The sequence below is a fragment of the Leuciscus leuciscus genome, assembly GCF_965113295.1.
Source record: "Leuciscus leuciscus genome assembly, chromosome: 21".
Taxonomy (NCBI): domain Eukaryota; kingdom Metazoa; phylum Chordata; class Actinopteri; order Cypriniformes; family Leuciscidae; genus Leuciscus; species Leuciscus leuciscus.
In genome coordinates, this window is record NC_138745.1 from 36,707,238 (window position 1) to 36,733,027 (window position 25,790).

A 25,790-nucleotide genomic window follows, 5' to 3' on the forward strand; every position below is an offset into this window, starting at 1 on the left:
CACTCGTCAGATCCACACACACTCGTCAGATCAACACACCAACACACACTCGTCAGATCCACACACACTCGTCAGATCCACACACACTCGTCAGATCCACACTCACTCGTCAGATCCACACACACACACACACTCGTCAGATCCACACACACTCATCAGATCCACACACACTAATCAGATCAACACACACTCATCAGATCAACACACCAACACACACTCGTCAGATCAACACACACTCATCAGATCAACACACCAACACACACTCGTCAGATCAACACACACTCGTCAGATCCACACACACTCGTCAGATCCACACACACTCGTCAGATCCACACACACTCGTCAGATCCACACACACTCGTCAGATCCACACACACTCGTCAGATCCACACACACTCGTCAGATCCACACACACTCGTCAGATCCACACACACACACACTCGTCAGATCCACACACACTCATCAGATCCACACACACTAATCAGATCAACACACACTCATCAGATCAACACACCAACACACACTCGTCAGATCAACACACACTCGTCAGATCCACACACACTCGTCAGATCCACACACACTCGTCAGATCCACACACACTCGTCAGATCCACACACACTCGTCAGATCCACACGCACTCATCAGATCCACACGCACTCATCAGATCAACACACCAACACACACTCGTCAGATCAACACACACTCATCAGATCAACACACACTCGTCAGATCAACACACACTCGTCAGATCCACACACACTCGTCAGATCCACACACACTCGTCAGATCCACACACACACACACTCGTCAGATCAACACACACTCATCAGATCAACACACACTCATCAGATCCACACACACTCGTCAGATCCACACACACTCGCCAGATCCACACACACTCGTCAGATCCACACACACACACACACTCGTCAGATCCACACACACTCATCAGATCCACACACACCAACACACACTCGTCAGATCAACACACCAACACACACTCATCAGATCAACACACACTCGTCAGATCAACACACACCAACACACACTCGTCAGATCAACACACACCAACACACACTCGTCAGATCAACACACCAACACACACTCGTCAGATCAACACACACCAACACACACTGGTCAGATCAACACACACCAACACACACTCGTCAGATCAACACACACCAACACACACTCGTCAGATCAACACACACCAACACACACTCGTCAGATCAGCACACACCAACACACACTCGTCAGATCAACACACACCAACACACACTCGTCAGATCAACACACACCAACACACACTCGTCAGATCAACACACACCAACACACACTCGTCAGATCAACACACCAACACACACTCGTCAGATCAACACACACCAACACACACTCGTCAGATCAACACACACCAACACACACTCGTCAGATCAACACACCAACACACACTCGTCAGATCAACACACACCAACACACACTCGTCAGATCAACACACACCAACACACACTCGTCAGATCAACACACCAACACACACTCATCAGATCAACACACACCAACACACACTCGTCAGATCAACACACACCAACACACACTCGTCAGATCAACACACACTCATCAGATCCACACGCACTCATCAGATCAACACACCAACACACACTCGTCAGATCAACACACCAACACACACTCATCAGATCAACACACCAACACACACTCGTCAGATCAACACACCAACACACACTCATCAGATCAACACACACTCGTCAGATCAACACACACCAACACACACTCGTCAGATCCACACACACTCATCAGATCCACACGCACTCATCAGATCAACACACCAACACACACTCGTCAGATCAACACACACTCATCAGATCAACACACACTCATCAGATCAACACACACTCATCAGATCCACACACACTCATCAGATCAACACACACCAACACACACTTGTCAGATCAACACACACCAACACACACTCGTCAGATCAACACACACCAACACACACTCGTCAGATCAACACACCAACACACACTCATCAGATCAACACACACCAACACACACTCGTCAGATCAACACACACCAACACACACTCATCAGATCAACACACACCAACACACACTCATCAGATCAACACACACTCGTCAGATCAACACACACCAACACACACTCATCAGATCAACACACACCAACACACACTCGTCAGATCAACACACACCAACACACACTCGTCAGATCAACACACACCAACACACACTCGTCAGATCAACTCACACCAACACACACTCGTCAGATCAACACACACTCATCAGATCAACACACACCAACACACACTCATCAGATCAACACACACCAACACACACTCGTCAGATCAACACACACTCATCAGATCAACACACCAACACACACTCGTCAGATCAACACACCAACACACACTCGTCAGATCAACACACACCAACACACACTCATCAGATCAACACACACCAACACACACTCGTCAGATCCACACACACTCATCAGATCCACACACACTCATCAGATCAACACACACCAACACACACTCGTCAGATCAACACACACTCATCAGATCAACACACACTCATCAGATCCACACACACTCATCAGATCAACACACACCAACACACACTCATCAGATCAACACACACCAACACACACTCATCAGATCAACACACACCAACACACACTCGTCAGATCAACACACACCAACACACACTCGTCAGATCAACACACACCAACACACACTCATCAGATCAACACACACTCGTCAGATCCACACACACTCGTCAGATCCACACACACACACACTCGTCAGATCAACACACACTCATCAGATCAACACACACTCATCAGATCAACACACACTCATCAGATCAACACACACTCATCAGATCAACACACACTCATCAGATCAACACACCAACACACACTCGTCAGATCAACACACACTCGTCAGATCCACACACACTCGTCAGATCCACACACACTCGTCAGATCCACACACACACACACACTCGTCAGATCCACACACACACACACACACTCGTCAGATCAACACACACTCATCAGATCAACACACACTCGTCAGATCAACACACACTCGTCAGATCCACACACACTCGTCAGATCCACACACACTCGTCAGATCCACACACACACACTCGTCAGATCCACACACACTCATCAGATCAACACACCAACACACACTCGTCAGATCCACACACACTCATCAGATCAACACACCAACACACACTCATCAGATCAACACACCAACACACACTCATCAGATCAACACACACTCGTCAGATCGACACACACTCATCAGATCAACACACCAACACACACTCATCAGATCAACACACACCAACACACACTCATCAGATCGACACACCAACACACACTCATCAGATCGACACACCAACACACACTCATCAGATCGACACACACTCATCAGATCAACACACCAACACACACTCATCAGATCAACACACCAACACACACTCATCAGATCGACACACACTCGTCAGATCAACACACACTCATCAGATCGACACACCAACACACACTCATAAGATCGACACACCAACACACACTCATCAGATCAACACACCAACACACACTCATCAGATCGACACACACTCATCAGATCAACACACCAACACACACTCATCAGATCAACACACCAACACACACTCATCAGATCGACACACACTCGTCAGATCAACACACACTCATCAGATCGACACACACAGATCAACACACCAACACACAGTCATCAGATCAACACACCAACACACACTCATCAGATCAACACACCAACACACACTCATCAGATCAACACACCAACACACACTCATCAGATCAACACACACTCATCAGATCAACACACCAACACACACTCATCAGATCAACACACCAACACACACTCATCAGATCAACACACCAACACACACTCATCAGATCAACACACCAACACACACTCATCAGATCGACACACACTCGTCAGATCAACACACACTCATCAGATCGACACACACAGATCAACACACCAACACACACTCATCAGATCAACACACCAACACACACTCATCAGATCAACACACCAACACACACTCATCAGATCGACACACCAACACACACTCATCAGATCGACACACCAACACACACTCATCAGATCGACACACACTCATCAGATCAACACACCAACACACACTCATCAGATCAACACACCAACACACACTCATCAGATCGACACACACTCGTCAGATCAACACACACTCATCAGATCGACACACCAACACACACTCATCAGATCGACACACACTCATCAGATCAACACACCAACACACACTCATCAGATCAACACACCAACACACACTCATCAGATCGACACACACTCGTCAGATCAACACACACTCATCAGATCGACACACACAGATCAACACACCAACACACACTCATCAGATCAACACACCAACACACACTCATCAGATCAACACACCAACACACACTCATCAGATCGACACACCAACACACACTCATCAGATCGACACACACTCATCAGATCAACACACCAACACACACTCATCAGATCAACACACCAACACACACTCATCAGATCGACACACACTCGTCAGATCAACACACACTCATCAGATCAACACACCAACACACACTCATCAGATCGACACACACTCATCAGATCAACACACCAACACACACTCATCAGATCAACACACACTCATCAGATCGACACACCAACACACACTCATCAGATCGACACACCAACACACACTCATCAGATCGACACACCAACACACACTCATCAGATCGACACACCAACACACACTCATCAGATCAACACACCAACACACACTCATCAGATCGACACACAATCATCAGATCAACACACCAACACACACTCATCAGATCAACACACCAACACACACTCATCAGATCAACACACCAACACACACTCATCAGATCAACACACCAACACACACTCATCAGATCAACACACACTCATCAGATCAACACACACACCAACACTTTTAGATGTTAGGATGGGGTTCGTCTCCCCTGCCCTTAAACCCCCGTTCCCTACGCAGACGACATCCGAGAGCACTAGTGAGTCCCCTTTACAGTGAGCAACTGGACATTATAGCAGGAGCGGAGGAGGATGAGAATGAGATTATACCTTCACAACATCAGCGCGTTACAAACCTGGAATTATATTTCTGCTTAAAGAAAATTATAAGAAAAATATCATGTTTTTATGAACTAAATTAAATAAAATAAAAAAAACAATGCATGTTTATGAAAATGACACAATGCAACGACAAAAAATCCTGAAAATAGCTATATATGCACAAATATTAGCATTATTTATTTATTTATAAAAAGTATTTCTATATAAATCATTCTTGTTTTGATTTTAGGGTGAAACTATCATGTTTTATGAACAAGAAAAACCTGCATTATTTTTTATGAAAATGGCACAATGCATTAAAAAAAATCCTGACAATAGTTATTTATGCACAAATATGAGCACTATTTAATTACAATAATCAATAATATTATCAATTATTTATTTTTATTATGTTTTTATTATTATTTAAGTATTTCTATATAAATTATTATTGTTTTGATTTTAGGGTGAAGTTTTGAATGCAGAAGTGTTCTGGTCTAATATGCGGTCTAATCAAACTCACTTGGGTTTGAGACACAGCCAGATTAACATGACATCTGAATATGACCTGTGTATGCAAGAGTTGCATCATCATCATCATCATCATCATCATCTTAACGGTACAGTAGCGCGCGCGCGCGCGCACACACACACACACACACACACACACACACACACACACACACACACACACACACACACACACACACACACACACACACACACAACCATAAACATGAACAACCCATCACATCCCAATGTTTAAGACAGAACTGCATATTTGAGCGGCACTTTCAGACTGAACCACATATAGACACACATTACGCGCGGATGCAACTCAGAACTGCGCGTTTTATCCGCGTCCCCCGTGAACACACACGAGCCAATAACACGGTTCCCGTGAGTGCTGTAGTGCTGTGGGGCGATCAGGGCCTGGATTAGCCCGGGTTCAGACGCTCACCCTGTGCGCGGCGCGTCGCGTAAAGACGCTGCGCTTTCTCCAGGAACCGGCGCGCTCTCTCGGGTTGCGCGCGCTCCAGCGCTCCTAGCGCGATCTCAACGCAGCGCTCCGCTTCATCCCTGTTCACCTCCATCACTGCAAACACCAGCTGATCTGATCCACACACGGACACGGCACCATTGAGCTGCAAATGCTGTCAGCTGATGATAACTGTCTCCTGCGAGACGCCAGAGAGAGTGTGTGTGTGTGTGTGTGTGTGTGAGAGAGGCCTCCTGTAGGGGGCGCGTGTTGGCCCAAAAAGCGCAATTCTCTGTTCAAACGCATTCAAATCTCACGAGGTTGTTTGTTTTGTTGGGGATATTTGTGCATTAAAAAGTATAATTATTTTAATGTTTTAATTCAAAAGAATCTTAAATGGAGATTAATTCCAGTAATCTCTTTAAAATGTGATTTTACTACACGGCTGCGACTGGTTCACACACATCAACGCTGAGAAAAGTAACAGGGTACAAGTAACTGGATGTGGTGTTGTTGTTGTTGTTGCACACTATTAATTTTTATTATGCCATATTAAAATATTGCAGAAATATTAGTGGCATGATATTCCGAATTCAGCACGTGACAAACGTTAAAAGATACAGAATTGAAAGTACACAATTAAATACGAGAATTACTACTACTATTATTATTATTCAGACTTTTAGGAGCATTATTATTTAACATTATTGCTTATTATTATTTATGATTTATTATTATTATTATTATTGTACTCTCTCTCTCTCTCTCTCTCTCTCTCTCTCTCTCTCTCTCTCTCTCTCTCTATCTCTCTCTCTCTCTCTCGCCAAAGCATCAAAACAGCATAGAAAATTATTTTGAACATTTAGAACAGAAAATAATAATAATAATTCAATCAAAAAAATATATATATATATAGTAGAACAGTTTATGAACATTTCAAAATTCTGTAAACAAATTAGAATTCAGTGTGTAAGTGTTTGTGTGTTTGTTTTGTGTACGAGTGTGTGTGTGTGTGTTTCTTTCTCTCTCGCTCTCTCTCTCTCTCTCTCTCTCTCTCTCTCTCCTTTATTTCATTATGTTCTATATAGTCTATATATGTCTATTTGGTAGGTCAATTTTAATAATCATAACAATAATTCTAATTCCATCAAACCCCTCCCACCTCGTAATGTCTGCCATCAGGCCAACAGCCTCTCCAGAGCTTTTTCTATTTCTATTTCTGTGGATAACAGTTTCACCCGGCGAGGAATGATGACGTGTTCAAACTCTACACTTCCCCGAATAAAGCTGCCATTAAAATTAAATGAAGGCAGGAAGATACACACAATATAACAATAATAATGTGTGTTTTTGATGGCACATATAAATACATTTAAAATCACATTTAATTTCTGATCCCAGAATGATTGGGATTTTGTTTTTCATGAAATGCACAGTAGATGGCGCTATAGTTCAACTTAAGCTTAATGCAAAAATACTTTTAAATCCATCATATACTGTACATTGTTTCTAAATTCTGGCTAAATGGCTTGTGTGGATGAACATAATGTTGTGATCGGTGTTTGCATTAGAAGTATGTGTGTGTTTATCACATGTTTAGAACTGATATCTTCTCTCTCTTTTTTTAAAAGAGCAATAAAATGCAAATGCATAAATGCAAGCCACTCTCTTTTCCATTTCATGCTGCAATGCTTTAACGTGACAAAATTACATATAGAAATGTTTAGATGTACAGATAAAAAATGTTATTCCGTATATATTCTGCTAATAATAAATTAAAGGAATTTATAATTAGAGATTGGTAATCCACTATTGGTGCATATAACATAAATAAAATATTTACACTATGTTGCTTTCTGGGATGAATGAGCTTCAGAATCTGATAACTAATCTGATAACTTTCGTTAACTCTACAGTGAGTAAATCCACATCACCACTTAATTACTCTTCAACAGCGTTGCCATAGAAACAGTCAGCAAAATTGGCTAAAGATGCTGCACGCCTGTTTCTCTGGCACATAAGAAAAAATAAGTAAGTGCATAATAGTTTCATGTTTAAACCCAGACAGTGTTTCGGCCCAGATCTGTGGACATGTGGATTTAACGCGTCCCAGATGTGGCCCGGATCTGGGCCGACACTATGTTGCTGTCTGGGTATGATGTTTATATATTCATAATTAGGTTGTTTTATTTTTGGGGAGAGCAGAGAGAGTAATGGCCTGTGATGTGAATGGAGAGCACTTTAGGTACATTGGTACCAATCTGTAGTCAAGTCACCTTTATTCATACAGCGCTTTTTACTATACAGAGATGAGCTCACTTCAGCTGGTGTCCGTGCAGGCAGATCAATAATATTGTTGAATATTAAATGTTAATGGTCCTCAAATAAGCAAGCCAAAAGCGATAAAGGTGGAAAAAGGCGTCAGTATGGTGTTCCCCCTTTACCGGCGTCATATGGATGACAAGTTCAGTATGGAGTGCCCCAAGGCTCAGTACTGGGACCGTTGCTGTTCACTCTGTACATGCCGCCTGAGGCTAGTTTTCACTGTTACGCTGATGATACTCAGCTCTATAGTTCTTCACGCCCTGATGAAACATACCAATTCATAACATACTACATGAACTCACTCAGAGAAACACAGAAGAACATGAAAAGTTGAATAAAGTGGTTATTTTAGTTTAATTCGAGCACAAAAAGTCTTCTGTGTGATGCCAGGTTAGAGATCCTCCATCTGGCCTGTGCACAGTTTGTCAAAAGCCAATTGTCTTTCTTTGGAACGAGGAAGTAGCGTCGATAAAAGCCTGAATCGCTGCTGAAACTTTCTCTACTGACACACACTTTTATGTAAACTGAGCCAAAACACACATTTCTGGTGACATTTGGGTGATTGGGACAGTAGATCTAATCATTGATTTAGGCTGAGCATATTTATTACACAAGTTAGTTCATACGTTGATATAATTTCATTAGAAAGATTTTTATTTTTCTGTTCATCATTATTAAGTCCATGTGTATTCATCCACAATTCAGTACGACACGTGTAGTTGAGGTCCAAAAGTCACTGAAACGTGTAAACAGGTAAATAGAAAAAAATGGTTCAGGTTCAAACTTCATTAAAACAATGATGTAAACTGACCAACAACCTTTTTTGGGGGGGGGGGGGGGGGGGGGGGGGGGGTTGGGGGATGGGGGTAACATTTAGAGAAAAGGTTGAGTGACCCCTTCCCCAACAAACAGTTTGACATGGTGTACTGCAAAAATAAATAAATAATAATAATAAAACATTTTTTTTAAATTGTTTAGCTGTGATGATGTTTCTATTTTCATTATTAGGGTGTTTTATTTGAGCATAATCCAGCTGTGGTTAATTAGGGGTTGCACAAACGAAAAGGTTGGGAAACACCAATTCAGAGCATGCAGAGCTTATGCAACGGTTCTCTATCGCATTAATCATTTTCTTAATTAGCTAAGCCTTTAAGCACCATCCCAATCACACAATATCATGCTGTCCCATCCACACACACCCATGCATTCACGTTAAATTAGTAGTGATGACAATTTTATGAAAAGCTTATGTCATTTTTCTCATGCATTTCAGGCTCAACGTCTTGTTTGATGCCCCGCCCACATTGATGACGTCACACCAGTCAGAGCATCCAGTTTTGATGATGTGGTCTCACAGACAGAGCTCAGCTAAAACGTTTTTATTTTCACATGAGAAATAAACCGTATAGTTTTAACTGTCCCATTTTAGTTAATGTCCCTATAACCCTTAATTCACCCCTGACTGTAAATGATTCAACAGGGATTTTATTAACAGCATGTATTTTGAAGCAGTAAAGAGAACAACTTGTTTGGTTATATGCATATAAAGCTCAACATTATAGTATATAATAACAGTTAATTAATATGCAAACTGTCATGCTAGTAAGAAGCCAGAGAATCTAACGGTTTCGAGTCTGAAGTGGATGTTGGTCATGAAAAAGACGTCAAGAAATAATTCACAACTACAGTACAGGCCAAAAGTTTGGACACATTACTATTTTTTATGTTTTTGAAAGAAGTTTCTTCTGCTCATCAAACCTGCATTTATTTGATCAAAAATACAGAAAAATATGTAATATTGTGATATATTATTACAATTTAAAATAATTGGTTTTCAATTTATTATACTTTAAATTATAATTTATTTCTGTGATGCAAAGCTGAATTTTCAGGATCATTACTCCAGTCTATCACATGATCCTTTAGAAATCATTCTAATATTCTGATTTATTATGAGTGTTGGACACAGTTCTGCTGCTTAATATATTTGATGAATAAAAGGTTAAAAAGAACTGCATTTATTCAAAATAAAAAAATATTTTCTAATAATATAAATCTATCTTTACTATCACTTTTTATCAATTTAACACATCCTTGCTGAATAAAAGTATTGATTTATTTAAAAAAAAAAAAAAGACTGACCCCAAATGACTGACCAGTAGTGTATATTGCTGTTACAAAAGATTTCTATTTTTAAAACATTTGCTTCTTTTTTTAAACTTAAAAAAAAAAAACTTTTTATTCATCAAAGTATCCTAAAAAAGTATTACAGGTTATGAAAAAATATTAAGCAGCAGAACTGTTTCCAACTTTGATAATGAATCATCATATTAGAATGATTTCTAAAGGATCATGTGATAGACTGGAGTAATGATCCTGAAAATTCAGCTTTGAATCACAGAAATAAATGATCATTTAAAGTATAATAAATTGAAAACCAATTATTTTAAATTGTAATAATATATCACAATATTACTTTTTTTTTTTCTGTATTTTTGATCAAATAAATGCAGGCTTGATGAGCAGAAGAAACTTCTTTCAAAAACATTAAAAATAGTAATGTGTCCAAACTTTTGGCCTTTACTGTAATTCAGAGAAATAATACAGACTGCGAATTGATTTAAAGACATGAAGCTTAATTTTCAAGCATTTATACTGTCGCTCCGAGATTTTGCATGGTAAACTTTGGATTTTAATGCAATATAGTGCATTATAGTAATGGGGGCTTGTACGTATTGTAATATTTAATGTATATTAAAATCAATTATATTCTGTATATCAGTGAGACACACCCATCTTAACAATTTCTATACAACGCTTTATCTTGTCCTAGGCTAAAAGACCATAAACATTACAGATAACGTTCAAATTATCAGTAAACATACATATATATCTTAAACATAAGTCATGTTTCGACTGATACGGGTGATGTTAGGTCAGTGTTTTGGCTGTCAGTCAGTTAAGGGAACACCATTATGACTCCTCGAACACTTCCGGTGAATTTAGCTTTATTAGCTCATTTTTTAATCTTAGTTTAATTAAACAGCTTGTAAACATACAGATTTTTTTATTTATATAACCCGTTAAACATGAAAGTAGGCCTGTTATGCAGTCATGTAAGATATTTCTAAACCGTTTTGGCATGACACAGAGTCAAGAGCCTTTGGGATCCCACTGGACCTTTCTTATCTAAGAGTGTTTGGCTTTGTTGAACAGAAATGTGTCTTATTAATCTTCAGAAATAGTCCTTTTGTAATGTGTATGTTGCATTCCTGTTGTGGATGAGCGGGTTTTTGTGCAATGGCGAAATCAGGGCAAAGGTTATAATGATCTCATGGCATGTCGATATCATTATCTGGATCGGATCTTGTGGAATTACCATGCAGTGTCTCCTTTATATCGGTCTGTCACCGGGCCACATGGCGCTCTGCCCATCACACGGGCACGGCGAACGGGGGAAGTTTGGACATTTTGCATGACCACATATGACTCAGAAAGAGAAGAGTATGACATGTATGAAGAATGTATCTCAATGCACAGAAATAATAACGCAGATTTAAAAAATATTAGTGGAGATGATCCGGTCTTTGGACCGCTGAGGAATTCCTCACAAACTTGTGAGAAGATCAGGAATCCTGCAGGACTGATAGGGAATTACTGTTAATAAAATACTGACCTGTTCTCGTACTTTTATATTCCAGCAAAGCTACTTTGATCTTGAAAAACTTTACATTACATTTTTAAAATACGCTAAAAATGAAATAAAATAAATAATAAATGAAAAAGTACAATCAGATAATATAATGTAAATGTAATAAATTGTAATTTATTTATATTTATAAATAGGCTACAGTATATTAGCCTATATATAATTATTTACTTACTTTTGTTTAATTTTATTATAATTTAATAAAATTCATAAAAACATATTGGTAACACCACACAATAAGGTTTAGTTAGTTAACTAACTAACATGATAATGAACTGCACTTCTACAGCATTTATTAATCTTTAATGTTAATTTGAACATTTACTAATACATTATTAAAATCCAAAGTTGTACTTGTCAATATTAGTTAATTCACTGTGAACAAACAATGAACAGCTGTATTTTTCCATTAACTACGTTAACAAAGATTAACAAGAAAGTGTCACCAAAATATTCATAGTAATTTATTTATAATGTAGCTGTTTGATTATAATTTGTTCCACTTACAAATTAATAGGGAAAAAAAGAGAATCACCGAGTCAAAAATAAATAACTTGTAAAAAAAAAAACCCGGACGAATTGGTGAATCGATTCCTTTAAATTAACAGTCCGAACAAATCGGTTCACAAAAAAATTAGTCGTTTTTGATTATATAAAATTAAAACCTTCCTTGAAAACTCTAAACGCGAGATGAAAACGCATCATATGAATGCTCATCTTCTGTATGATTTGTTTGAAGGAGAAGTAACATCCAAGCGTGTCCCTGGCGATTCATTTCAACGAATCGATTCATTTATTTTACATGCGTAGGCTGTCCATTAATCAAAAGAGTTCTGAAACTGAGAACTAAGCAAGGCTTTTGGGAAAACACCTGGGTAACTGTGGTTCACTCGGCATGTTATCAGCGTATCAGTATTTAGCATCATTTATGCTCGTTATAAAGTGATACTAAAAGAACAAGTCTTATTTGAAAATAATGACGAGCTTGTGAAGTGATGAAAGAGGGCTCGTGGCCGTGACAGCACGAGCTCTGATTGGCTGGAGAGGAGAAACTCCTCGCCGGTGGGGTGAGCGCATATACGGTATAAATACGCGAACCGATTCTGCTAGAAATTCGGTTGTACGGGGATGCTGGTGTGAAGTTAAGAGAAAAAGAAAGCGAACATCAGATGAGCATCAGCCAATCCGTGCATTCCCTTTAGGGTGGTGTCAAACTCTCCGACCAATCACAGCGCGCTATTTTCTCCGCTCGCGACAGCACTACGCATCACCATCCACAGCGGCGTTACAGTTACAAGCGAGTGTGTGTGTCCAGGATATTCTCAGAGTTCTGGTAATACGATCTTGCACGTGCGTTGAATTCTCACTCACACCCTTTACATCAGTCTGGTAAGTTTTGGTGTTCATTCCTGAGAAAATGTGTTTTTGTGTGTGGCGTCATGACCCAGTTTATCCTGCTGGTTCTGGATCTGCTGCATCGCACTTGTATTGCATGTTTAGACTAACGAAAGTGTGTGTTTTTGTGTGTTGACAGTGATCATCTTCATCATGCCTGATATGGATATTAAAACTGCAGTCTGGCGTCCAGAGCAGTCAGTGGAGGACGTGTTTGATACCACATATAAAGAGAAAGAAGGGCCTAAACCTCCCGTCGTCATAGTTTGGAGAAATGTGATTCTGATGACTTTATTGCACTCTGCAGCTCTCTATGGGCTTTTGCTGGTACCATCTGCAAATGTCTTCACACTCATCTGGAGTGAGTATTAAAATCACACTTTGCAACACACAGAATTCTTTTTTATATCAAATCAATGAGCACAGAAAGAGATATTTAGCACAATGTTCCCGCTGCTCTTTTCCAAACAATTGCTAATGATTCATGATTTAAGTCATGTGCTATTTGAATGCATCTTAAATCTCATTCATATGTGTTTATTTAGTATAAGAATAAACACAAAATGACTGATTATATGCAAAGTAAAATCTTCTTTTAAAGCTGTGAAACTTTAGTGCGAGTTAGAAAGTTTAAGGGGAACATCAATATGTTAATTTTATGCACTGACTCTCTTCTTGCTCACGTTTTTTCGAACTGTTTTACTTTAAAGTTTTTTTATTTTCATCATGAATGAATGAATGAATGAATGATTGCGTAAATCATGTGTCTTGTTAAGGAGAGTTGTGTGCGTTATATATCGGCAACTATCCAGATTCTTTTCGGTTGACAAGCCCATTTTTAGTTGCCTCTTCCCATTAAGTTTGGGAAGATGGTTTGCACATGTTACGTTCCCAAAGCAACCCAAACTCAGAGATGGAGAAGCATTTACTGCGAATCGACGCTGAAAACACTGGCGGGACATGAGCTGTTCATGTAGAAAGTAAACATGCTGAGTTTCTCTCTGAAACACTATTTAAATTGCATTAAGCCATAGGGGTGTGCGATATATATATCATCTATGATAATATTGTGATTGTTGAAACACACATAGTGATGTAGTCTAGTAGGTTAGACTAGTGAGCATTTACAGCGTGATTTACTCTACTAAAATGCTTATATAATGCTCTCAATATTCAAGATAAGAGCTCTCAATATTGTTATATATTTATATAATTTAATATAGTTAATCAATATCACATGAAGAGTGACGTTTTTCTCCAAATATCAGCATGATTACACATATGATATTGATTTAACGCAACAGTTCAATAAACAAGAAGTTAATATTAAGTGACTTTCGCCAGTGAAAATAGTTCAAAGCAACAGGACTGTTTTGTGTCTCTGAGCAACATACAATTTGTTTCATTCCTGAATGAACGAATCGGTTGAATGAGTCATTCAATGACTCACTCATTAAGACAGTCAAATGTTTCATTCCTGAACGAATCAGCCGTTTGAATGAATCTGTTGAAGCTTATTGACTCACTCGTTAACAGAGACGTGCTGCCACCTACTGGCGGTTTTAATTTCACATTTAATTTTTTTTATATTTTAAATCATTTCTAAATATCATTATTCAACGTTTTACGTTTAAAAAAGCCTAACATAATTTATGCATTTGTAACTGCAGGTTAAATGCATTGATCAAGCAGTCGGTGTAAATGCCACTTCAGATGCAGATTCTGAGTTTCCTCTGCTTTGCAAAGATTAATAACACACTTGATAAAACACAAAGGCAATAACACGCTCGAAAAAATATCGTCTAATTATCATTTTTGAGAAAATCCTATATCAATATCACACACTCCTTGCTGTTACTTTACTAAGGCTGAGTTTTTCAAGCATATTTGCTCAAAAATACAGATGATGTGCGAGATGCATAAAGTCCAGGTGTGTCATTGAACTGACATTGTGTAAAAGTGCATGAAATATTAAACATTAGTTTTGTGTCTCTGAGGAGCTGCATTAATTTTTCAGGTTATTTGCATGAGTATATAATGGCCTGTTGTTTGTTTCCCGCAGCGTTCGGATGTTTCTTGTTCAGCGCTCTGGGAATCACCGCAGGCGCTCACAGGTTGTGGAGCCACAGATCGTATAAAGCGTCTTTACCTCTCCGGATCTTCCTCGCCTTCGCCAACTCCATGGCTTTCCAGGTAAAGAAGCCCGAAGCATCTCAGGTTCACAGAGACAGATTCATCTGGCATGATTGCATACATTAGTATAGAGTTGAGTCATAACATGCACACATTCACTCGAATAATAATACAGTAGTCAAACATTTGAAGTGGATTAAAAAAGACAAGAACAGGTATTGTTCAAAAGTCATGTATAACTTTGATGAAAGGTTTTAATCCACTTCAAATGTTGATTATTCTAACATATGGAAAACTGTAGTAAAGTGAAGCAAACTCTGAAATGGCACAAATGTAAGTCTGAGATCAAACATGATTAATACCTCCATATAAAGGTTATTATTTGTGCATTAACTGTTAGATTTGAAGGAAGTCGTATTACAGTAGTGTGTAATTTCTGTGCTGAGTGTAGAAATGCCTCTTAATCCGCTCTCTCCACTGTAGAATGACATCTACGAATGGTCACGTGATCATCGCGTTCACCACAAGTACTCCGAGACGGACGCCGACCCTCACAACGCCGTGCGCGGGTTTTTCTTCTCTCACATCGGCTGGCTTCTGGTCCGTAAACACCCTGACGTCATCGAGAAGGGACGCAAGCTGGAGATCACCGACCTGAAGGCCGATAAGGTCGTCATGTTTCAGAGGAGGCAAGTCTGAAATCAAACCGCCCACTAATTGGCCACTTAAAGGTGCAGTGTGTGATTTCTAGCGGCATCTAGTGGTGAGGTTGTGAACTGCACCCAACAGAAGTTACGGTGGCCGACAGGAAGTGATGTCGTCGTCTGACACAGCAGAGAGTAGCCAGTTAAACAATGAGGTTTCTTTACAAAGATTAAGTAAAAAATTATATTTACTTAGTAAAACAATGTGAATATTATTGTTACCTGTTCATCATTGTGTCAGTGTTTTATTCGCTGACTTTAGCTAGTTTAGAAACGGTGTGTGTAGAGAGAAATGGCTCATTCTAAGCTAATAAAAACATAACTGTTCATTATGTACGCCACTGAAAACAGAGATATGTTTATGATATTGCATTTCTGTCAACAGATCCTCCTATAGATGCACGTTTAACTAAGTTTGCTTGACCTCTTGTGATTCTCAGGTACTACAAGCCGTCTGTGCTGCTGATGTGCTTCTTCTTCCCGATGTTTGTGCCCTGGTTCCTGTGGGGGGAGTCGCTGTGGGTGGCGTATTTCATTCCTGCCGTCCTCAGATACACACTCGTGCTGAACTCCACCTGGCTGGTCAACAGCGCCGCACACATGTGGGGGAACCGGCCCTACGACAGCACCATCAACCCCCGGGAGAACAGATTCGTCACCTTCAGTGCCATCGGTACGTCTCGCACACACACTCCCAGTTCACACGAGCTGAAACTCGAAACAAACTGTAATAAAATGTTGATCATAATGATAATTGTGAAAGAAAATGTGCTGAATTGTCATGAAAATCTATCATGGATTAAATATAAAAAAATACATCTAATATAATTTCTTATATATGTATATTTGATACTCTAAATAAGAAACTAAAACTGCCAGTATGTGGCGTTAACGGTCTAAACGAGTGAGTCATTGAATCATTCATTTGATTTGTTCAAACGGCTGATTCATTCAGGAATGCAGTAAATGGCTCTTTTTATGAATGAGTCATTGAATCATTGGTTCACCCGATTGATTTGTTCAAACGGCTGATTCATTCAGGAATGCAGTAAATGGCTCTTTTTATGAATGAGTCATTGAATCATTGGTTCACCCGATTGATTCGTTCAAACGGCTGATTCATTCAGGAATGCAGTAAATGGCTCTCTTTATGAATGAGTCATTGAATCATTCATTTGATTCGTTCAAACGGCTGATTCATTCAGGAATGAAGTAAATAGCTCTCTTTATGAATGAGTCATTGAATCATTGGTTCACCCGATTGATTCGCTTTAAAACACTGATTCATTCAGACACGAAATTCGAAGACGCACAACACTTCTGCTCTGGATTTATTGGTAATATTTTACTTGGGAGAACAATATCATGTCTAAAATATGACACAATATTAACTCATCTATTGAACTGTTGTGTAAAATCAATATCACCATTTGCATTTGCGCGATATTGCTCAACTATATCATGATATAAATATGAGACAACATGGGCATTTGTGCATTAGAAAGTCTAGTTCGACTATTAGATTTGCATATTAATGAGTTTGATGGGATATCTCCTGCTTTCGTTCCTCAGGTGAAGGCTTCCATAACTACCACCACACGTTCCCCTTCGACTACGCCACCAGCGAGTACGGCTGGAAGCTCAACCTCACCACGTGCTTCATCGACCTGATGTGTTTCCTGGGCCTGGCGAGCGACCCGAAGCGCGTGTCCCGGGACGCCGTGAACGCCCGAGTCCAGCGAACCGGAGACGGGAGTCACAGGAGCGGCTAACCTTTCAAATCCCATCATCCCTCAATCCCAAACGAACTTGCCAGCCGGAAAAATAAACAAGGAGGACAATCGGTCCTTCCAGTGACGGGGAGTTTTCGACGACAGTGTTGAAGCTTCTGCTTTAAGTTCCAGATGACAAATGTTCTTTATCCCAGTCTAGCCTGTGAAGCTTTAACGCGGGGGGGATCCGAGCTGTTTGTGTAGCGCTTATTCAGATTTAGTTTCCGGCTTGTCGATGTTTTTGACACCCCAGTCCGAGCTTCAGTAGCTGACGTGCCAGTTTTACTCAAACGCAGGAGCGAAACACAGACCCCCGTCACCCTGGCGTCTTACCAAATCTAGCTGTGCAATTTGGGAGAAATTAAATCTATTTAATATTTAACATCAGCTGCACCTTAACGAATCAAGCGATCGTATTTAATAATTTAATATTGCCAAACTGTTTTGTTGCCATACTTGCACAAATTGTCCATGTTTTTGGAGAAATGTTGGAATCTGTTATTATTAATGATGCTTGATTTCTAAGTGTTTGACCTCGGCACAGAAACGGTGTGTAAGTCCTTTTTTTTTGTTTTTGTTTAGTTTTGTTTTTCGGATCGAGATCAGCTCACTTGCTGTGAGTGACGTTGCGTATAATTTAATGTTAAGACATTGACGGAGAATCCAGAAGCCGGAGCGAATGCGTGACAATGATTGAGCGTGTTGATTCTTGTACTGTAAAATGTATAGTTTGGTTTTGTATTGTTAATTAACTGTGCAACATCATCCAGATCTGTTCCTGCGTTAACGTTTTCACCTTCTAAAAATACATCTGGAGCGTTAATGTAAAGCATGCTGTATTAATACAGAACTCTTTTTCTATTGCATATGGATACAGATCTTATGACACACTTACAGTAATGATAATAATGATAATACAGGCTCTGCTGGTGTTATTGTCCAGACTGCCAAAAGCGTTTGTTTGCATGCGTGCCGAAACCGTGATGTGTGTTTAATCAAACATAATGTATTTTCAGAGATTTTTCAATGCTATTTTTCCATGTTTTTCGATTTTTCCTTTGACAAGTTGCACGTAGTTAAATAGTTTGGCAACTTTAAAAAAAAAAACGATTTGGATTGTAATTCCTTACAGACTTTACAGTGACTGAAGACGCTCACTGTTCCTCTCACAGGACAGATCGCCTTATTCTCACTCGGACTCTCGTGACTCGAGCGGTTGTGATATTTCTCATGCTGTTTGGAAGAGAAGCCGTCGGCTCTTAAAACTAATATGATGTTCTTGTTTTGTGATAACAGCCTGTAATAGTGAATAGACTCTTGTTTCTTAATCTATTACTGGAAATAAAGTCTCAAGCAAAGAGCTTCTCAACTTTCTGACACACGTGCACTTCATTTCCTAATCAACTGGGGTTTTTGGGGACATTCTTTTAGCAGTTTTTCTTGAATGTTTAATTATAACACAATGAAGAAAAATAAAAAGGAATGTAAATAAACTGGATGTAAATATAGGAGCAAAGTTCACATTCATTACTCGGTGAGAAATATCCAAATCAGGTTCATATGTTTAATCCGTCCTTTGACATGATGATATCTTTACACTGCATTATTTTCACAGGTCATAATTAGTCCTGCGAGTCTGAACTCGTCTCGTTCACTGGAAAGTTCAGTCTGGAAGTGCAATGTATGCAGGTCTTAGTTGAACAGAAACCGTTCTGGCACTCATATTCATATTCAAAATCATATTTTAACTAATAAGTACGTTTTCTTAACGATTTAAACATTGTAAGGAACAGAAAGCTGTTATAAAGCTAAAAATGCCATTACTAAATATAACCTGTTTTATTAATGTCATGTGGCGTTGTGTCAATACCCACATTTGATCAGACACACACAGTATAGTGTGTTATTCCCGGTCATTTGCGGTGCTGCGTCACAGCGTTCACAACATCCCGGGAATTTTAACAGCAGATCAACGTCAGCCAATCAGCATCGCCGTGTGACACCGGCGGACCAATCAGCGAGCTGTTCTCGAATGTTCAATGCAGCGCTGAAATGAGACATGATGTTCATGAACGGCTCACTTTGCGGTTTCAAACCGGTCACATTCTTTCAGACTCTCACGCCTTTGTGTGTGTGTGTGTGTGTGTGTGTGTGTGTGTGTGTGTGTGTGTGTGTGACACACCCCGTTAAACCCACCGGAAACACTCGTAATCAACTTTCTGATGTGTTTACGGAGTTCTCCATGAGCGATAGTGCAGTTAATCCCTCAGAAAAGACGATACGTCATATAAGCAAAAATAATATAATAATAATAAAATAGCATTTGATACATTTAATAATTTGGTCTAAAATAGTCTATTAATACTTTATTGATTAATAAGATGCACTGGTTCATGATAAAGGATTTTTTTTAGAAGTCTATCGATTACAGACTTTAAAAAAAATAATTACTGTATTTTATTTAATGTGTTTATATTTTGTCTGCTGCATGCTTTCTTTTTATATGCTCAATGTTTTATTGAACAGCACTTTGTTGCAACTCTGTTGCTTTTGAATGTGCTATAGAAATAAATGTGGACTTGACTTGATGTATAATGAAGTATATTTGGGTTTTTAATAAAGAGAAATAGGCTATTAAACATGTTTTACGTGATGTAATGAATTGGAAAATGCTTCTTTCTCGCCCTCTACAGGAGAAAACAGAAATACTAAGAACTGCAAATGCAGAAAATGACTTGATTTAATCCTCATCTCAACAGAGATCGTCTTTACTGAGCACAATTATTAATGTGTGAAATTATTAGTTGATTTTAATATGATTTAATCTGCCTTTCCTGCACCAGATCAAGCTCAGGTGTTGATAGTTGGTTTCAACACTAAAACAAGTGAACATTATTCTGAAGAATGCTGATATTGTTTAATAATTGCCCATTATTAGTTGTAAAGGTCAAGCTGTGGACATTAAGAAGAAAAGAAAAACAGAGACACCGATCATTTATGAAAGTCCTGTATTTTATTTTTCTTCAAGTGTTTTCAAGCTTCATTAATGACCTCAGGATGAATCGGTTTCAGACACAGAACACTGACATTCATAAACGCATAAAAAGATGAACTAGTTTATCAGATTAACTGTTTCGTTGCATTCAGTTTCTTTGCAGTTATCGTAGAGATTTAAGACTCCGTCAAGAACACGTCCACGTCAAAAACCAGGAGAAATTACATATATTTATAAATTATACAATTATTTTTTAGAACAATTAATATTCAATTTCAATGCATTTCTCATTCGCAAATAAACAAAAGTATTTATACATCATATGCATGTTGCACATCATTTAAGCTGCATAAAAAAATTTGTTTTTTGGGGGGAATTACAAAAAAATACGCAAAAGTAAAAAGTGAATGAGTAATGAGAATGCCATAATTTCCTTCTTTGATTTTGACCCGGACGTGTTTTTGACAGATTCACACGTTCCCATCTCTATAAGCGTCCAGATCCGAGCAGAACTCGGTCCCGTCTGGAGAAGCGTCACACTTTTCTACAGGAGTGTTTGGAGGAGAAACAGCAGTGCAGATCAAGCGTCAAGTGCAAATATAAAACCACCCTCCTTCACACACAAGAAAATCATCCCCACAATTCCTCAATCAGTCAGTAAATCACCCTCGTCCTCTAACGTCGACTAAACTACAGACAGCATCAGATCGGTAATAATGAAACCCGGCGCGCCTCGTTCATGACACGCCAACAGAACAAACTGAGCTCGAATCGTTCGGTTCGTGTTTCTCCACACTGAATCCAAAGCCACAATGATTTTACAAATGATTCACGCTCATGTATTACAGTCATTCTTAGACAAACTCAACACACGTTACGCAATAATGGTTTTACGCACAATAGCACGTTCTCAAACTGAATCGAATGCAACAGTTTGTACAAATTCATTCTGCTCGTGTATTAAGGCTTTATTTTCTGCACATTCTTTAAAAGTCTCGCATTGAATTCAATGCAATTCGTTTCCGCTCGTTTTTAGACAAACCGTTGCATTCAATTCACACACATCACGCAATAATGGTCTTCCGAACAGTCGTTCTGCTTGTGTTGGATGAATGAGGAGGAAAGCGAACAGCAAACGCACGAGAAGAACACCAGCGTGGGATATTGGCGCTGGATTGGTTCTGAGTTCAGTGTGCGAGAGAGAGAGAGAGAGAGAGAGAGAGAGAGAGAGAGAGAGCGCGTCACACGGCCAGCTTGTTGCCGATGGTCATGAGCACCTTGAGGACGGGCATGAACGCCGAGATCTCGCTGAAGTTGCTGCTGCTCACGACCCGTGTGTGAACCTCCAGACCCTGCAGATAGTTGCGCTCGCCGACACAGCGGCTGATCTCGTGCAGGCCGCCGAGGATGCTGGGAGAAAGCTGACGGGGGCGACACAAAACACCAGTTTAATAGTGAAATCAGGGTTCGTACAGACACTGTAAAATGAAATTCAAGGACTTTTCAAGCACTACATTTTGGTTTTTAAGGACTAAAATCAAATATCACACTTATTCATACTTGAAACCTTAGAGACTCAACCAGGGTTTAGTAAGTCCAACTTTACATTCAACATACTCCGGTAAAGCGATACGATGATATGCACAACAAACAGGGTTCGTACAGACACTGTAAAATGACATTCCAGGACTTTTAATGACTTCAAGCACTACTTTTTGATTTTCAAGGACTAAAATCAGAGATCACACTTATCAAACAATATCTTTATTATCTTTCAAATTATAAAAAAGGTAAATAGATAAACAAAAATAAACTAATAAAACAAAATGGAAGAAATAATAACTGTAACCATTGAAAGGACACTATGACAAAGATATCGCTTTCTTTATTCAAACTGATTTGTTTCTCCGATGAAATATATGATTGACCTGAAGAGTGAAAGCTGTATCATATACTTGGATATTTATATGAGCAATATCACACTCATAGCCAACCGAAATGCCTCTATATATACAGTGGGTACGGAAAGTATTCAGACCCCCTTACATTTTTCACTCTTTGTTATATTGCAGCCATTTGCTAAAATCATTTAAGTTCATTTTTTTCCTCATTATTGTACACACAGCACCCCATATTGACAGAAAAACACAGAATTGTTGACATTTTTGCACATTTATTAAAAAAGAAAAACTGAAATATCACATGGTCCTAAGTATTCAGACCCTTTGCTGTGACACTCATATATTTAACTCAGGTGCTGTCCATTTCTTCTGATCATCCTTGAGATGGTTCTACATCTTCATTTGAGTCCAGCTGTGTTTGATTATACTGATTGGACTTGATTAGGAAAGCCACACACCTGTCTATATAAGACCTTACAGCTCACAGTGCATGTCAGAGCAAATGAGAATCATGAGGTCAAAGGAACTGCCTGAAGAGCTCAGAGACAGAATTGTGGCAAGGCACAGATCTGGCCAAGGTTACAAAAAAAATTCTGCTGCACTTAAGGTTCCTAAGAGCACAGAGGCCTCCATAATCCTTAAATGGAAGACGTTTGGGACGACCAGAACCCTTCCTAGAGCTGGCCGTCCGGCCAAACTGAGCTATCGGGGGAGAAGAGCCTTGGTGAGAGAGGTAAAGAAGAACCCAAAGATCACTGTGGCTGAGCTCCAGAGATGCAGTCGGGAGATGGGAGAAAGTTGTAGTAAGTCAACCATCACTGCAGCCATCCACCAGTCGGGGCTTTATGGCAGAGTGGCCCGACGGAAGCCTCTCCTCAGTGCAAGACACATGAAAGCACACCTGAAGGACTCCAAGATGGTGATAAATAAGATTCTCTGGTCTGATGAGACCAAGATAGAACTTTTTGGCCTTAATTCTAAGCGGTATATGTGGAGAAAACCAGGCACTGCTCATCACCTGTTCCAGAGTGCTCTGGACCTCAGACCTTCTCCAGAGTGCTCTGGACCTCAGACTGGGCCGAAGGTTCACCTTCCAACAAGACAATGACCCTAAGCACACAGCTAAAATAACGAAGGAGTGGCTTCACAACAACTCCGTGACTGTTCTTGAATGGCCCAGCCAGAGCCCTGACTTAAACCCAATTGAGCATCTCTGGAGAGACCTGAAAATGGCTGTCCACCAACGTTTACCATCCAACCTGACAGAACTGGAGAGGATCTGCAAGGAGGAATGGCAGAGGATACCCAAATCCAGGTGTGAAAAACTTGTTGCATCTTTCCCAAAAAGACTCATGGCTGTATTAGATCAAAAGGGTGATTCTACTAAATACTGAGCAAAGGGTCTGAATACTTAGGACCATGTGATATTTCAGTTTTTCTTTTTTAATAAATGTGCAAAAATGTCAACAATTCTGTGTTTTTCTGTCAATATGGGGTGCTGTGTGTACAATAATGAGGGAAAAAAATGAACTTAAATGATTTTAGCAAATGGCTGCAATATAACAAAGAGTGAAAAATGTAAGGGGTCTGAATACTTTCCGTACCCACTGTATATATATATATATATATATCAGACGGGCTGAAGCTTTGATTTTGTGTGAAAAGATTGTTTATCGACAAATTTAACATTTTTAAAATGTATACATCATATGTAAGCTGAATAAATAAGCTTTCCATTGATGTGTGGTTTGTTAGGATAGGACAATATTTGGTCGAGATACAACTATTGAAAATCTGGAATCTGAGGATGCAAAAAAATCGAAACATTGAGAAAATCTCCTTTAAAGTTCTACATTTATGTTGGTGATTGTGCAGCATTCACTCACACAAATACATGTTTTATATATATACAATTAGGGCTGGGCGATAAAACGATAACGATATGTATCGCGATAGACACGTAATCAATATCAATAAAAAATGCGTTCGATAAAACGTTCGATAATTATTTATTTATTTTTTTCGTTGGAAGAAACCAGCAAAGCAAGTTTGATTGCATGAACAAAGGCACTCACTCTCTAGTAACTAGATAAAACAGAAAAAGTCAGCTCGCCTGACTTAAAGTCTGACCGTAGTCAGACCAATGTCGTCTGCAGATTATGCAAGACCGTCGTCAGTTTTTCTGTTATTCGCGTGCTTATGCGCTGTTCTAGCTAGTTTCTCAGCGCATACATGTGAAGCTCACATGCACTAAAAGCCTGTCTACCAGCGCCTGAATACTAAGTTATCTTTCGAGTCTTATTTTGCTAATACTGTTATACACACAAGGTTTACATAAACTAGTCGGATATGTCTAAAGTGAAAGCAAACTTGAGAAAATTGAGAGAAAATCTGCTTGTCAAATGCGTGTATAATAGACGCGTCGCGCGCAGCTCTTAAAGAGACAGTAGTAATAGTAAACACGCTGCCGCTTGTCCTTAAAGGGATAGTTCACCCAAAAATAAAAATTATCTCATTATTTACGCACTCTAATGTTGTTCCAAACCTGTATTAATTGCCTTCTAATATTTTCTAATATTAATATTTTGAAGAATGTGGGTATCCAAACAGTAGCTGGTCCCCATTGACTTCCATAGGAGGAAAAATATACTATGGAAGTCACTGG

At 39.4% G+C, this 25,790-nt stretch overlaps 3 protein-coding genes across 6 annotated transcripts in view; 1 reads left to right on the forward strand and 2 right to left on the reverse strand.

Annotated features, from left to right (window-relative positions):
- Positions 1-6,409, reverse strand: part of dnajb12b (DnaJ heat shock protein family (Hsp40) member B12b) — a 34,290-nt gene extending 27,881 nt beyond the window's left edge. The window contains 1 exon segment of the mRNA XM_082152497.1: positions 6,174-6,409. Within this exon segment, the coding sequence (XP_082008623.1) occupies positions 6,174-6,306 (133 nt within the window). The 5' untranslated portion in view covers positions 6,307-6,409.
- Positions 6,410-13,325: 6,916 nt separating this feature from the next.
- Positions 13,326-19,598, forward strand: scd (stearoyl-CoA desaturase (delta-9-desaturase)). The gene is made up of 6 exons (XM_082152463.1): positions 13,326-13,614; positions 13,760-13,981; positions 15,683-15,813; positions 16,237-16,442; positions 16,898-17,130; positions 18,030-19,598. Exons 2-6 carry the CDS (start codon positions 13,774-13,776, stop codon positions 18,227-18,229), a joined length of 978 nt encoding a protein of 325 aa, XP_082008589.1. The 5' UTR covers positions 13,326-13,614; positions 13,760-13,773; the 3' UTR covers positions 18,230-19,598.
- A 1,622-nt stretch (positions 19,599-21,220) lies between these two features.
- Positions 21,221-25,790, reverse strand: part of sec31b (SEC31 homolog B, COPII coat complex component) — a 39,109-nt gene continuing 34,539 nt past the window's right edge. For all 4 annotated transcript variants that reach the window (XM_082152399.1, XM_082152397.1, XM_082152398.1 and 1 more), the window contains one exon: positions 21,221-22,645. In XM_082152399.1, coding sequence (XP_082008525.1) covers positions 22,466-22,645 — 180 coding nt within the window. In that variant the 3' untranslated portion in view covers positions 21,221-22,465. The remainder of the gene's footprint in view (positions 22,646-25,790) is intronic.